We start from the raw sequence: 16,330 nt of genomic DNA, 5'->3' as shown, positions 1-16,330 counted from the left end.
GACTCTCGGCCATCGGTTGGAGAGTGAGAGTGACTTTTCTGTCGGTGTGGACGACACCAGATTTCAACCACTCTCATAAGGGACACATTCAAGAGGCAGACTCAGTGAGCACCAAAGCCCTACTGTGTCTCCAGCACAGCAATTCTTCCATTATAGACACAGCAGGCCCTCACAACCAATTGGACCGGAGGTCAATTCCTTCCAATCAGGGTTTTTAACTACACCAAGACTTTCAACTCAGCCCACAAAGGGGAGTACCAAGAGCGACCACCTACGGTGATTGGGGAAGCTGAGCTACGGGCCCCTATAGGTCACCGACCACACAAAGCCACTCTATCAACACAGGGAGGCAGCCAAAATGTGGAGACATCGAAGTATGTCACAAGTAGGAGAGATAGATGAAAGTAAACTAATGGACGACACAGTGTTCAGAACCATATTTATAAGGTTACTCAAGAATCTTCTAAAAACCGCTGAGAAACTTGAAAAGACCTTCAAGGACCTAAATGAGAATACCAAAAAAATGGAAAAGGACCAGTCAGAAATTATGCATACACTGTCTGAAATAAAGAATATACAGAGTAGACCACTGTACCCGAAAAGTCAAACCAAAGATCTGGAATATGAGGAAGAAAAAAACACCCAACCAGGGAGGCGGAAAGAAAGAAGAATCCAAAAGTGTGAGGATAGCATAAGGAGCCTCTGGGATGGCTTTAAGCGTACCAATATCCGAATTTTTGAGGTGCCAGAAGAAGAGAGAGCAAGATACTGAAAACCTATTTGAAGAAATAATGACAGAAAACTTCCCCCACCTGGTGAAAGAAATAGACTTACAAGTTCAGGAAGCACACAGAACCCCAAACAAGAGGAATCCAAAGAGGACCACACCAAGGCACATCATAATTAAAATGCCACGGGCAAAAGACGAAGAGAGAATCTTACAAGCAGCAAGAGAAAAACAGTTAGTTACCTACAAGGGAGCACCCATATGACTGTCAGCTGATTTCTCAACAGAAACTATGCAGGCCAGATGGGAATGGCAAGAAATATTCAAAGTGATGAATAGCAAGAACCTACAACAAAGACTACTCTACCCAGCAAAGATATCATTCAGAATTGAAGGTCAGATAAAGAGCTTCACAGATAAGAAAAAGCTAAAGGAGTTCATCACCACCAAACCAGTATTATATGAAATGCTGAAAGGTATTCTTTAAAAAGAGGGAAAAGAAGAAAAAAGTAAAGATAAAAATTATGAACAACAAATACATATCTATCAACAAGTGATTCTAAAAATCAAGTGAATTAAAAATCTGAGGAACAGTATTAACTGGTGAACATAATAGAATCAGAGGCATAGAATGGGAGTGGATTGATAATTCTCAGGGGGAAAGGGGTGTCTGTGTGGGGGGTATGGGAAGAGACTGGACAAAAATCATACGCCTATGGATAAGGACAACAGGGGGGGAGGACGACCGTGTGATGGGGAGATATGGGGGGAAAAAAGGAGAAACAATTGTAATAATCTGAACAATAAAGATTTATTAAAAAAATTAATTAACAAGAATAAAAATTAATACACATCACAGTGTTTCTTCAATGATAAAAATATTATATACCTGCACTGTAGCCACAATAGCTACTAACTACATTTGGCAATTTGATACTTGAAATATGGCTAGTGTGACTGAAGAACTGAATTTTACATTTTATTAATTTTAACAGCTACATGTTGCTAATGGCTAGTCTAATGGATAGTGCACAGTAAGAATGTATTTTAAAAGAGTAATAAGGGGCTCACTATATTAGAGCAAACATATTAAAATAATAAGAAAGCTTAAATAATTATAGAACACAATTAAATGAAAAATAATACCTTTATATTCATCAGGATGTTTCTCATACTCCATACAAAATGTAAGAAACTTCATTAGCATTCGCTTTTCTACCACAGTAAGTTGTTTACTATTAAAGACATCTGCTCTCGAACAAGGAACCTGAAATACATGATTTTAAGTTAAGAAAATGTTTCCTAGTGATAAACAAGTATTCCAAAAAACCTTTTTTTCATTTAAGTATAACAAGATTATTTCCATTCTAGTCAGGCTATATCACATTACCTTCCATCAGTTCCAATAATATCTCTGTTGACTCCAGAGCTAATTAACTTGTAAGCTCTCATATTTAATTTATCAAGTTACTCCTTATGTCATTAAAAGGCCAACAGTGGCTGTACAGTTGCCTCTCCCCTCCCCGCCACCAGTGGTAGGAGGAAATAGGAAAAGTAGATGAGTGTGATGATGAAGGAATAGCCCAATAGATGGAAAGGAAACCAGAAATAGTAACAGACCCAAGAATGCTGGGGTTTTCCTCTGGGCTGATGATCAGAGAAAGAAGAAAGAGGTCTTGCATAAGTGCAAACTGGCCTTCAGAGAGAGAAGAGCTCCCAGGAATCCCCACTTAAGAAACTCCCAAGGACCTCTACCTACCTCTCTCCTTGTAGGATTTTGACATTGCTGAGCAATTTGACCCCATGATTCCTGATGCAGAGTGCCTAAAGATCATGTGTGAGATCCTGAATTAACTTCAGATAGGTGACTTCCTGGTCAAGGTGAATGACCAGCACATCCTAGATGGGATGCTTACAATCTGTGGGGTTCCTAATACCATCTGCTCATTAGTTGACAGGCTGGACAAGGTGTCCTGGGAGGAAGTAAAGAACGAGATGGTGGGAAAGAAGGTCCTCACACGTGAAGTGGCTAACCGCACTGGGGACTTCATCCAACAGCATGGTGGGATATCCCTGGTGGAACAGCTGCTCCAGGATCCAAACTGTCCAAAAACAAGCAGGCCTTGGAAGGCCTGGGGGACGTGAAGCTGCTGTTTGAATACTTGACCCTTCTTGGCACTGCTGACAAGATCTCCTTCGACCTGAGCCTTGCTCAGGGACTGGACTACTATACTGGGGTGATCCATGAGGCAGTGCTGCTACAGACCCCAGCCCAGGCAGGGGAAGAGCCCCTCAGTATGTGCAGTGTGGCTGCTAGAGGGCACTCTGATGATCTAGTGGGCATGTTTGACCCCAAAGGGCGCAAGTTGCCATGTGTGGGGCTCAGCATTGGGGTGGAGTGGATCTTCTCTACCGTGAAGCAAAGGCTACAGGCATTGGAGAAGAAGGTACGAACCAAAGAGACACAGGTGCTTGTGGCATCTATACAGAAGAGCTATTAGAGGAGAGACTGAAGCTTGTCTCAGAGCTGTGGGATGCAAAGATCAAAGTGGATGTCTGAAGAGAAGACCTTGTGAAGGAAATCAAAAGGAGAACAAGCCAGCCCCTTTGCATGTGCTGAATTGAGAAAACTATCAGAGGAAAGTGGACAGGCACTATTTAAGGCTAAGACAAAACTCTGAATATGTACTTCAATAGCTTTGCACACTTCCAGTGGGAAACCTGAAGAGTAGTCAAAACAGAGGCTTTTTATTTTTATTATGATTATTTTATTGGTAATTATACTGTGCCATTTTTCATAGGAGGCCCTGGGGGCTCAGTCCAGTCTGGCTCCTGGGCTACAAGGACTGAGATGGTTTCCTCTGCAGGGCACTACCCTAGGTGGAGGGACTGCTCCCCACAACCAGTCACCAAAGGTGCAATAAAATATCTTAACCACTGTGGGGGGGGGGGGTGGTATAAGGCCAATGGCATGTCACCCCTAACTGGGAACAAATGACATCTCAAATCTAGCAATGTTGTCCAAAATTAACACTTTCTCAATACCAAGATCAAGTTACAGAAGATCTCGTGAGAAAATTAACACATTTTAATTGAGAATTTTCTTAATATTTACATTTGTAAATCATCATGTAAGACTGGGATTTTCTGCTTTACTAGGAAAATAATCTTACTTTACTCATCCTTCCAAAGCAAACCATAATAAATTAAGCTCATATCCAGTTACAATACTTGAACAGCACAGTACCTGTTCCACTCTTCCTTCTCGAAATGCAAGAATCCTGGTAATATTTTTGAACTCTGCATAGTGACTGACATTAGATTTGATTAGAAGATCAATAAGCAATCCTCGAGAATACAGCAGCTGAACAAAGAAAATATTTTAGAGGATGAAATAAAGGTAAAAGTGGAAAAATTGATAACTACCAAATAAAGATATATAATTTTATTATATTTTAAATTACTTGTAAAAAGCATTATACATATTAATGTTTTAATACATAACATATTACAGGCTCATAATTGATTATCTGAAATTCAAAATTCAAAAAACTCTGGCATTCTAAGTTTTTTCATAACTGGTTTGGCAACAAAACCTGACCCAAATGGATATAAGGCTCTTCTTTCTACCTTTCTCTCACTTAATGTGAATATTCATACATCTGATGGCAGAAATATTAATATGTTCAACCAAAGACTGCCTCCTCAGACCCTGCTATGAATGTTACATCATATATAGCATATCAGCATCGGTACTGTATTACTTTCTAAAATACATATTTTATTGAATTTATTGGGGTGACATCTATAATAATAAAAGTGTAATATGCTAATTAGACAAGATGAAGCCGGGGCTGTGAGAGAAACCCGGGTCCCAGGTGCCTGCCGGTAGCTGGAGCAAAGCCTGGGTCCTGGATGCCAGAGGGAAGCTGGTGCCGGCAGCCAGGGGAAGGAAGGCCTACTCTTGCACAGATTTCGTGCATCAGGCCTCTAGTTGGTTAATGAAATCATATAGGTTTAAAGTGTAAAATTCTGTAATATATCATCTGTATATTGTATTGTGTGTTCACCACCCAAAGTCAAGTCTCCTTCCATCACCATTTATTCTTCCTTTACACTCTTCTATCTCCCTCCGGCCCCCTTTCCCTCTGGTAATCACCATACTGTTATTTGTGTCTGTTAGGTTTTGTTTTGTTTCTGTTTAATCTAAAGTACATATTTTTAAATCTGAATAACAGAAGACAACAGGCCCCAAGGGTTTTGGATAAGGAATTGAAGCCCTATAAGGCCAGGTAGTTATTAACCTTTTGCACTCGGATGTCAAGTGTGACTTGACACAGTTAGCATCAGTAGCAGCTCTTTTTATACTCTTTGAATGTATCAATAATTTGAAATATAAAAAAATCCAGATAAATAAGTTTGTATGAAAAGAAACTCCAGTTTTTTATTCTACTGCCGCGCTTTGTAGAATCTGGGGTATTTAAAAAATTAAATCCCGAGTAGAATAAAGGAATCGAGAAAAAAGCAAGCGAGTGCAAAGGGTTAAGAAGAAACTAGCTCACTGGACTTCCTCATCAATCCTATATAATAAAAGGGTAATATGCAAATCGACTGAATGACAGAACAACCGGTCGCTATGATGCACACTGACCACCAGGGGGCAGACGCTCAATGCAGGAGCTGCCCCCTGGTGGACAGTGTGCTCCCACAGGGGAAGCACCACCACTTAGCCACAAGCCGGGCTGAAGGCTGGCGAGCCCGGCACAGCTGCAGTGGTGGTGGTGGTGGTGGCAAGAGCCTCTCCCGCCTCTGCAGCAGTGCTAAGGATGTCCGACTGTGGCTTAGGCCCGCTCCTAAGCTGTCAGGTCAGTTGGACATCCCCTGAGGGCTCCCAGACTACTAAAGGGCGCAGACCAGGCTGAGGGACTCTCCACCCCCGCCCTCCCCCACCCGTGCACGAATGTCATGCACTGAGCCTCTAGTAAAAAATAAAAAGGTTGATTATGCATTTCCACCAAAAGAGAAAAATTATAAGATCCTTCTGTAATCCCAACAGTCTAGATTTATCTATGTCTTTCTCAAGAAGTAAGGATGATGGTTATTGCCAGCATTCATGTGAAGGATTGATTTCTTCTTTCAACATCTCTCATAATCAATATCAGAGAAACAAAAACAATTTCAATAGTATTAACTAGTAGGCTTTTAAAATATATGTTTTTATTGATGTCAGAGAAGGGAGAGGGAGAGAAACATCAATGATGAGAATCATTGATTGGCTGCCTCCTGCACGCCCCACACTGGGAATCTAACTCGTATGCCCTGACTGTGAATTGAACCCTGACCTCCTGGTTCATAGGTCGATGCTCAACCACTAAGCCACACTAGGTGGGCTTAACTAGCATGTTTTAAATTTAACCATATGATTAAATGCCACAGATTTTGCTATTTTCTATATTGAGATACCATTAAGTGAGTATAACTAAATAAATATTAAAAATTTAAATATTACATCTATAATAAGGAAGGAAAAGAAAATTTTAAAAATTAGCTTTACTTCAAAGAAAAAGGGAATTTCAAAATCAATCTAAACCATTAGTCTGAGTATCCAAGAGGCCAGAAAAGAATTTGTTAATCAATTATTAGTTAGGTGAATTTTTATAAACTACTCATTATATTAGTCAAGCATTGGGCAGAACAAACAAAATTGGCATTTGTTTTTTTGAAACAAATCCAATTCCACTGACTAAATTATGGCATGTTACTCCATTACTTTTAGCCTAATATACTACACAACTCATATATGCCCATGTTTTAGATACTATGTTGCCAAATCTTAATTCTATAATTGTAGTAAAAAGGGTGCTTCAAATAACTTATTTGTTTAAAAATACTTGAGATTCAATGATCCCTCAGTAGTCATAATAATTTCACAAATATCAATATATCTAAAAAAATGTATGTACACTTAATGAGATCTAATAAAGCTTAAGATTTAATGTGAGCTTTAAAAATAATGCCTTTTAAGATGTCACTCAAAAGGTGATGTCAGAGGAATGGCAGCATGAAAGAGCCCTTTGTCTTCTCACCTTGAAATTTCAACAACTTAACCAACTATAATTCAACAAAGATATCCCTGCTCAACACAGATGCATGCCTGAGGTACCCGCATATTGAAACATCTAAAGGTGGGTAAAGGGGAAGAAGAGAAGGGAGAAAAGTGCAGATGGCCCCCAGATGCAGTCCTGCAGCCGGGAGTTAGCAGCTTGGCCTGCTGGGATAGTGGAGGAAGCTGGCAGTAGCAGGAACAGAGGCAGGGGGCAGGGGTAGCTGACCAGGGTGAGCAGCAAGGGAGCAAACAGTGTCTGAACCAGCAGATCCCTAAGAGACTAAGCAGTGAGGAAGTGAAAGTGTCTGAGTCAGCAGACTCCTGACAGAGCACAGGGTTCTGCTGTGTGACTTTCTACCATTAGGCTGGTGGTCATGTTTCAAAGAAATGGAACCACAGGGCCCGCATGGAATCCCCAAACTCAGCCTTTGCCTTTGGAGTTGGATTAGGAGCATATTATCTGTAAACCAAGAGCTATTGCAGTAGAACTGCTGTATTCCTCTGTGGTTGACCCCTAGTTGAAGTGCTTAGGGCAGGACTCATGGAGGTCAGGGGTCACCATTATGGTGAGAGCAAACTAAAACCAACCCCAAGCAGCACTGCTGTACTATCTTAGGGAAGCTGCAGAGGTTCATGACTGGGAGCTCAAAGAGGTAAAAAATCTGGCAACTCAGCACCATCTACTAGAAAAAGTAGAAAGACCTCTTTAGAGATAAATGTGTAGGCAAAGGAGGACAGCAAATACCATGAATAACCATAGTAATGAGATGACCAGAAAGAAAATGAAAAATACTCAGAAAGTAAGCTGGAACAGATAAAAATATGTGATATAAATGACAAATATTTCAAGATTGCAGTTCTAAAAATACTAGACAAGATATGAGAAACTACTGACAGGAAATTCAATTCACTCAGAAAACAAATCAATGAACAAAACAAGTACTATACTTAAAAGATTAAAACTTTAAAAAAGAACCAAACAGAAATCCGAGAAATGAAGCATGCAATTAAGAAGATTAAGAGTGAACTACTAAGAATAGAAAACAGAGCCAACCAGATGAAGGAAAGAATTAGTGGTGTTAAATATAGGAATCTAGATATGATGCAGAGGGAAGAAGAGAGAGACCTGAGCGTAAAAAAAAAATAAACTGAGAGAGGCACCTAAGGAGAAACCAAGATGGCGGCATAGTTAAACACCTAAACTGCAGCCTCGCACAACAATTTCAAAAATACAACTAAAAGACAAAACGGACATCATCCAGAACCACAGGAAAGCTGGCTGACTGGAAATCCCACAACTAGAAGGAAAGAGAAAACCACAAGGAAAATCAGAGGAGCTGTAAAAGCCTGAGGTACGGAGACCCGGGCGCGCGCATGCAGAGAGGATGGAGCTGGAGAGGACGGGGCAGCTGAGTGCCTGGCTGGCGTTCTCTAGCGGGAAGGAGATAAAAGCTCCAGACTGCGCTGAACCCCAACTCCGACTGCAATGACCCCCAGTTCCGGGCAAGACCCTGGGGACCCAGGCTCATATGGGGGGAATCTGGGCTGTAAGGCAGAAACTCAGGGGAGCGGCGAAAGGCAGAGCTCTGGAGGCGCACACGTGAATGCGTGCAGAGGACGGACTGTTGACTGTGCCGCTGAATTGCCCTAGCGGGAAGGAGACAAAAGCTCCGGACTGCGCTGAACCCCAGTTCCAACTGCACTGAACCCCAGTTCTGGGCGAGAATCTGAGAATCCAGATTCATTGGGGGAGAGACTAGACGGTTTGGCAGCGGGTGAAACTCCAGGGCGCCTTTCTCTCAGAGGTGCTTGCATCGAGTACCGAGGGACACTGAGGGACACTGACACCCAGGAACCTCATAGGGCGGGGCTGATGGGAAGCCAAGGCTGTAGGCTCCACCCTGAAACTCCACCCCATCCAAGCTGAGCACAGAGGCTTTTACAGTTTTGCAAGTCTAGTCGAGTAAGGCTGTCTCCCAACGTAGACACAGCTGATCCTCACAGCCAATTGGCCTGGAGGTCAACTCCTCCCACTAATATGAACAACAATCAAGACTTAACTACAACAAGGCTGTACACACAGTCCACAAAGGGGTGCACCAAGAGTGTCCACCTCAGGTAACTGGGGAGGCCGAGCCACTGGCCCATATAGGACAACTAGCACACAAAGCTACCCTACCAACTCAGGGAAGCAGCGAAAATGCGGAGACAAAGAAACAGATCAAAAACCAAAGAAATGGAGGAAAACAAATGACTGAAGATAGAGTTCAAAACCACGGTTATAAGGTTTTTCAAGAATTTCCTAGAAAAGGCCAATAAATTTAGCGAGACCCTCAAGGATATGAGAGAGACCCTCGAGGATATGAAAAAGGACCAACTAGAAATTAAGCATACACTGACTGAAATAAAAAATATTATACAGACACCCAACAGCAAACTAGAGGAATGCAAAAATCAAGTCAAAGATTTGAAATACAAAGAAGCAAAAATCACTCAACTGGAAAAACTAAAAGAAAAAAGAATCCAAAAATTTGAAGATAGTGTAAGAAGCCTCTGGGACAACTTCAAGTGTACCAACATCAGAATTATGGGGGTGCCAGAAGAAGAGAGAGAGCAAGATACTGAAAACCTATTTGAAGAAATAATGACTGAAAACTTCCCCCACCTGGTGAAATAAATAGACTTACAAGTCCAGGAAGTGCACAGAACCCCAAACAAAAGGAATCCAAAGAGGACCACACCAGGACACATCATAATTAAAATGCCAAGAGCAAAAGACAAAGAGAGAATATTAAAAGCAGCAAGAGAAAAACAGTTAGTTACCTACAAGAGAGCACCCATACGATTGTCAGCTGATTTCTCAACAGAAACTATGCAGGCCAGACGGGAGTGGCAAGAAATAGTCAAAGTGATGAATAGCAAGAACCTACAACCTAGGGTACTCTACCCAGCAAAGTTATCATTCAGAATTGAAGGTCAGCTAAAGAGCTTCACAGATAAGAAAAAGCTAAAGGAGTTCATCAACACCAAACCAGTATTATATGAAATGCTGAAAGGTATTCTCTAAGAAGAGGAAGAAGAAGAAAAAGGTAAAGATAAAAATTATGAACAACAAATACATATCTATCAACAAGTGAATCTAAAAATCTGATGAACAGAATATACTGGTGAATATAATAGAATCAGGGGTATAGAAAGGGAGTGGACTGATAACTCTCAGGGGTAAAGGGGCTTGGGGGTACGGGAAGAGACTGGACAAAAATCGTACACCTATGTATGAGGACAGTGGGGGGTAGGTAAGGGAAGAGGGTGGGATGGGAACCAGGTGGAGGGGAGCTATGGGGGGGGGGAAGAGGAACAACTGTAATAATCTGAACACAAAAAGATTTATTAAATTAAAAAAAAACTGAAAGAGCTTTACAACTATCTAACTCCATCAGAAAAAGCAATATTAAAATTATAGGCATTCCGGAAGAGAAGGAGAGGGGGCATGGAATGGAGAGTCTATTAAAACAAATAGTTGATGAGAAGTTTCCAAACATATAGAAAGAACTACATCCACAAATCCAAGAAGCAAACAGAACACCTAGTTACCTCAATCCAAAGAGGCCCTCTCTATGGCACTGGGTATTAAAGCTGTCAAAAATAAGTGACAAAAAAAAAAAAAAATCTCAAAGCAGCCAGGGAAAAGAAGGAAGTGATCTACAAAGGAAAACACATCAGAAGTTCATCTGATTTCTCAACAGAAATTCTACAAACCAGAAGAAAGTAGAACCAAATATTCAAATGTCTGAAAGAGATAAATTACCAGCCACGAATAATATATCCACCAAAATTATACTTTAAATAAATATGAAGGAGAAATAAAGATATTACCACACATACAGAAACTGATGGATTTTATCACCAGAAAACTTCCATTGCAGGAAATACTCAAGGGAGTTATTCTACCTGAAACAAAGAATATAAGATCCCACACAACACTAAGAGTAAGATGACCAAAAAACTTAAAGCATAAAGAAGGATAATTTGTGACAACAAAAATATAAAAGGTGAACTAGCAAAAGAGAATGAAGATCAGATGCACTCAAAAGTAAAAAAAAAAAGCTAGGGTATATATGCAAGTTTATTTTTTATAAACCTAAAGGTAACCACACACAAATACTGACAAAACAGGACACATAGCTTAAAAAAAGAGGGAACAGTGGAAAGAAGTATGCAATACCATCAAACAAAAACAACAGATACACAAAGGAAAAGGACCAATGGAGACAGAGAACTACCAGAAGAAAAAAAAATAAATAAAATGGCTATAGAAAATCCTCATACATCAATAATTACCCTAAATGTAAATGATCTGAATTCCCCAATAAAGAGGCAGAGAATAGCAGAGTGGATCAAAAAACAAAACCCAACAACCATGTTGCCTACAAAAGACACATCTGAGCTGCAAAGACAAAGGAATATTCAAAGTAAAAGGGTAGACAATGATTCTCTGAGCAAATAACATCCACAGAAAAGCAAATGCAGCCATACTTATATCTGACAAAGTAGATTTAAAGATAAGAAGAGACAAAGGCACACACTTATAATGATAAAAAGAGTACTACATCAACATAACACTTCTTAATATTTATGCACCCAACCAGAGAACACCGAAATATATAGAACAACTACTCACAGAATCAAAGGGAGAAACAGATGAAAACACAATCATAGTTGGGGACCTTAATACTCCATTCATAACTCTTGACAGACCAAACTCTAGACAGACTAACCAAACAGAAAATCAATAAGAAATATCGGCCTTAAAGTAAACACTGCACTAAATGGACATAATTGACATTTAGAGAACCTTTCATCCCAGAACATCCAATTATACATTCTTCACCAGTGCATATGGAACATTCTCAAGGATAGACCATATGTGGGGTCACAAAACTAAAATCAATAAATTCAAGAACACTGAAGTTATACCAGGCATATTCTCCAACTATGATTGCTTGAAATTAGAAATCAACTGCAAAGAGAAAGTAAAGAAACCCACAAATACATGGAAATTAAACAACATACTCCTAAAAAATAACTGGGTCAAAGAAGAAATAAAAGATGAGATAACAGGATATGGAGAGACAAATGAGAATGACAATACAACAGATCAAAACTTCTAGGATGCAGTGAAAGCAGCAATAAGAGGGAAGTTTATATCATTACAGGCCTATCTCAAGGAACAAGAGAAATCCCAAGTAAACAACCCAACATCACATCTTAAAGAACTAGAGAACCCAAAGTCAGCAGAAGAAAGAAAATAAGAAAAATAAAAGCAGAATTGAATGAATTAGGGAAAAAAAAGACTATACAAAAAATAATAATAAAACAAAGAGCTGGTTCTTTGAAAGAGTTAAAATTGACAAACCCCTGGCTAGATTCCCTAAGGAAAAAATAGAAAAGACCTATATAAACAAAATCAGAAATGATAGAGAAGTCACCAGACATCACAGAAATAAAAAATATCATACTAGAATATTATAAAAGACTATGCCACCAAGTCAAATAACCTAGAAGAAATGGATAAGTTCCTAGAATTATATAACCTTCCTAGTCTAAAACATGAATAACTGGAAAATCTAAATAGACTGATCAGTCATGAGGAAATTGAAACACCCATCAAAAACCTCTCACAAAAGAAAAGTCCAGGAATAGATGGCTTCACCAGTGAATTCTACCAAACATTCAAAAAAGATTTAAAACTTACCCTTCTTAAACTGTCCCAAAAAAATTGAAGAAGAGGCAATTATTTCCTAACACATTCTATGAGGCCAATATAACCCTGATACCAAAACCTGGTAAAGATAACACAAAGAAAGAAAAATAGAGACCAATATATCTGATGAATACAGATGTAAAAATCCTACACAAAATACTAGCAAATTGAATACAACAGTACATCCAAAAAATAATAGATCACGATCAAGTGGGGTTCATTCTAGGGGCACAAGGATGATTAAATGTATGCAAATCATTCAACATAATACACCACATTAACAAAAGAAAAAAGAAATATAATATGATCATATCAATAGATGCAGAAAAAGCACTTGGTGAGATACAACATCCATTTATGATTCAAACACTCAATAACATAGGAATAGAAGGAAAGTACCTCAACATAATAAAGGCCATCTATGATAAACCCTCAGCTAATATACTCAATGGTGAAAAACTGAAAGCTTTTCCTCTACAATCTAGAACAAGACAAGGATGTTCACTCTCATCACTCTTATTCAGCATAGTGGTTTAAATCCAAACCAGAGCAATGAGGCAAGAGAAAGAAATAAGAGGCACCCAAATAGGGAAGAAAGAAATCAAACTGTCACTTTTTTGTGGAAGACATGATTCTGTACACAGAAAACCCTAAACACTCCACACACAAAAACAAAAACAAAAAACAAAAAAACTGTTAGAAATAATTAACAAATACAGTCAAGTTGCAGGATAGAAAACTAATGTGCAAAATATCCACCACCTTCCTGTATACTAACAACAAAACTTCAGAAAAAGAAATGAAAAGAACAATTCATTTTGCAATTGCAACCAAAAGAATAAAATAACTAGAAGTAAACGTAACAAAGAACATGAAAGACCTATATACTGAAAATTAGAAAGCATTATTAAAAGAGATTAAAAAAGACACAACAAAATGGAAAAATATTCCGTGTTCGTGGATTAGAAGAATCAACATAGTTACAATGTCCATATTACCCAAAGCAATATACAGACTTAATGCAATTCCCATCAAAACCCCAATGTCATTTTTTAAAGAAATAGAACAAGAAATCATCAGATTTGTATAAAGCCACAATAAACCCAAATAGCCAAAGCAATTGGCTAAGAAAAAAGAACTAAGCTCGAGGTATCACACTACCTGATTTCAAATTATACTACAGAGCTATGATAATCAAAACAGCCAGGTATTGGCAGAAAAACAGACACACAGATCAAATGGAACAGAATAGAGAGCCAAGGTATAAAACCAAATGTATATGAACAGATAATTTTCGACAAAGGAGCCAAAAACACACAATGTAGTACATATAGTCTCTTCAATAAATGGTGCTGGGAAAACTGGAAATCCATATGCAAAAGAATGAAACTGGATTACAGTTTGTCCCCATGTACAAAAATTAATTCAAAATGGATCAAAGACCTAAATGTAAGACCCGAAACAGTAAGTTACATATAAGAAAATATAGGTACCAAACGTATGAACCTTGGTTGTAGACAACATTTTATGAACTTGACCCCAAAGGTAAGGGAAGTAAAGGCAAAAGTAAATGAATGGGACTATATCAAACTAAAAAGCTTCTGCACAGCAAAAGAAACTGGCAACAAAACAAAGAGGCAGCCAACCAGATGGGAGATATTTGCAAACAGTAGCTCCGACAAAGGTTTAATTTCCAAAATATATAAAGAAATCATAAAAGTCAACACCAAACACACAACCCAATCAAAAAGTGGGCAGAAGACCTGAAAATACACCTCTCCCAACAAGACATACCATCCGAGCAGTCAATAGATATATGAAAATATGTTCAACCTAACTGACTATTAGGGAAATGCAAATCAAAACTACAATGAGATACCATCTCACACCTGATAGAGTGACCATTATCAACAAAACAACCAATAACAATATAGACTGGTACAACCACTATGGAAAGCAATCTGGCAATTCCTCAAAAAATAGACAATAGAGTTACCATAGGACCCAGCAATCCCTCTCCTGGGTATATACATAAAAAACTCGAAATCATGTATTCACAAAGACATATGTACCCTTATGTTCATTACAGCATCATTCACTGTGGCCAAGACATGGGAACAACCAAAGTGTCCTGCGGTAGGACTGGATAAAGAAGATGTGGTACATATACACAACAGAATACTACTCAGCCATAAGAAAGGATGAAATAGCGACATTTACAACAACCTGTCCCTTGAGAACATTACACAACTTGAGAACATTATGCTAACTGAGAAATCAGTCATAAAAAGCTAAAAACCATATGACTTCACTCATATGTGGGATATAAAACTGAAACTCATGAACACAAGCAGTGCGATGGTTGCCAGAGGGAAGGGGATGGGGGGGGGGAAAGGGGTAGGAGTCCTAATATATGGTGACAGAAGAAGATTTGACTTTGGGTAGTGAGCACATGGTATAATATACAAATATTGTAACATAGAAAACCACACCTGAAACCTCTATGTTCATGCTGTCCAATGTCACCCCAATAAATTTAATTTTAAAAAAAAGATATCACTCAAAAATAAAAATACATTTAAATTAAAACTATTCTAAACTTTTGTCTGAAGCTTAGAAATAATGAATATGTTACCATATTTAAACTTAAGCCTTTTTTTCAGCACTCTTAATGCTCTACCACAGCAATTTCACAGTGGTGAGAGGCTAAAGTATATTTCAATGTGATTAAAATAATGGGCACTAGATTTAATAATTAATGATTTTTGCTTCCCATGGACTGTTGCTTCCATAAGGGTACAGACATCCTTAGAAATGAGTTTTAATTGTAAGGACTTCATCTTTGTTTATCTTGTCTATTTGTCTAAGCCAGTGGTTCTCAACCTTTCTAATGCCGCGACCCTTTAATACAGTTCCTCATGTTGTGGTGACCCCCAACCATAAAATTATTTTCATTGCTACTTCATAACTGTAATTTTGCTACTGTTATGAATCATAATGTAAATATCTGTGTTTTCCGATGGTCTTAGGTGACCCTGCTAGCAGTTCTCAACCTGTGGGTCGTGACCCTCAGGTTGAGAACCACTGCTGTAGAGCCTAAGACCATCGAAAAACGCAGATATTTACATTACGATTCATAACAGTAGCAAAATTACAGCTATGAAGTAGCAACGAAAATAATTTTATGGTTGGGGGTCACCACAACATGAGGAACTGTATTAAAGGGTCGCGGCATTAGAAAGGTTAAGAACCACTGGTAAGCAGTATAATACTATGGAATATTTTATTTAACTAACCTACCCTGAGCTATAAAATCATTTTCTAATAGGCTGCATACATGGATGTGTTTTGTAAACTGTAAAGCACCACATGAGATAGAATGTATATAAAAATGTCAAGTGGTTTGGAGATATCAAACTGAACTTAGTAAAAAGTAGGGCTTCTGAAAAGTATTTGGCAATAATTCTAAGCTTAGATATAATAACTGCAACTTTAGAATAGATAAAATTTCCAATAAGTGACTTAATGCCCCAATATCATGGAATACAATGCTTCCTAACCAGTGGGTACTCAGTAAATATTCTCTAAATGACTAACATTAAAAATGATAATGTCTCTTGTATTGCTATGGTTGTACATTCTTTAGCTAGTCTTGTTTTTGTAGGAAGAATACAGTAAATTATTATTGGTTATTTAAATGTATGAACCCATGACAACTATGTAGAACAAAATA

General features: G+C 38.5%; 1 protein-coding gene and 1 pseudogene across 1 annotated transcript in view; one reads left to right on the top strand and one right to left on the bottom strand.

Moving 5' to 3' along the window:
* Window positions 1-16,330, bottom strand: part of CHM (CHM Rab escort protein) — a 410,199-nt gene that overhangs the window by 141,613 nt on the left and 252,256 nt on the right. The window contains exons 8-9 of the mRNA XM_008159484.3: window positions 3,975-4,091; window positions 1,874-1,994 (exon numbers count right to left, since the gene is read on the bottom strand). Coding sequence (XP_008157706.2) covers window positions 1,874-1,994; window positions 3,975-4,091 — 238 coding nt within the window. The remainder of the gene's footprint in view (window positions 1-1,873; window positions 1,995-3,974; window positions 4,092-16,330) is intronic.
* On the top strand, window positions 2,318-3,287 carry LOC103302435 (histidine--tRNA ligase, cytoplasmic-like; annotated as a pseudogene).

The sequence above is a fragment of the Eptesicus fuscus genome, chromosome 1 (genome assembly GCF_027574615.1).
Source record: "Eptesicus fuscus isolate TK198812 chromosome 1, DD_ASM_mEF_20220401, whole genome shotgun sequence".
Lineage (NCBI taxonomy): Eukaryota > Metazoa > Chordata > Mammalia > Chiroptera > Vespertilionidae > Eptesicus > Eptesicus fuscus.
This window is presented reverse-complemented; position numbering and strand designations above follow the sequence as displayed.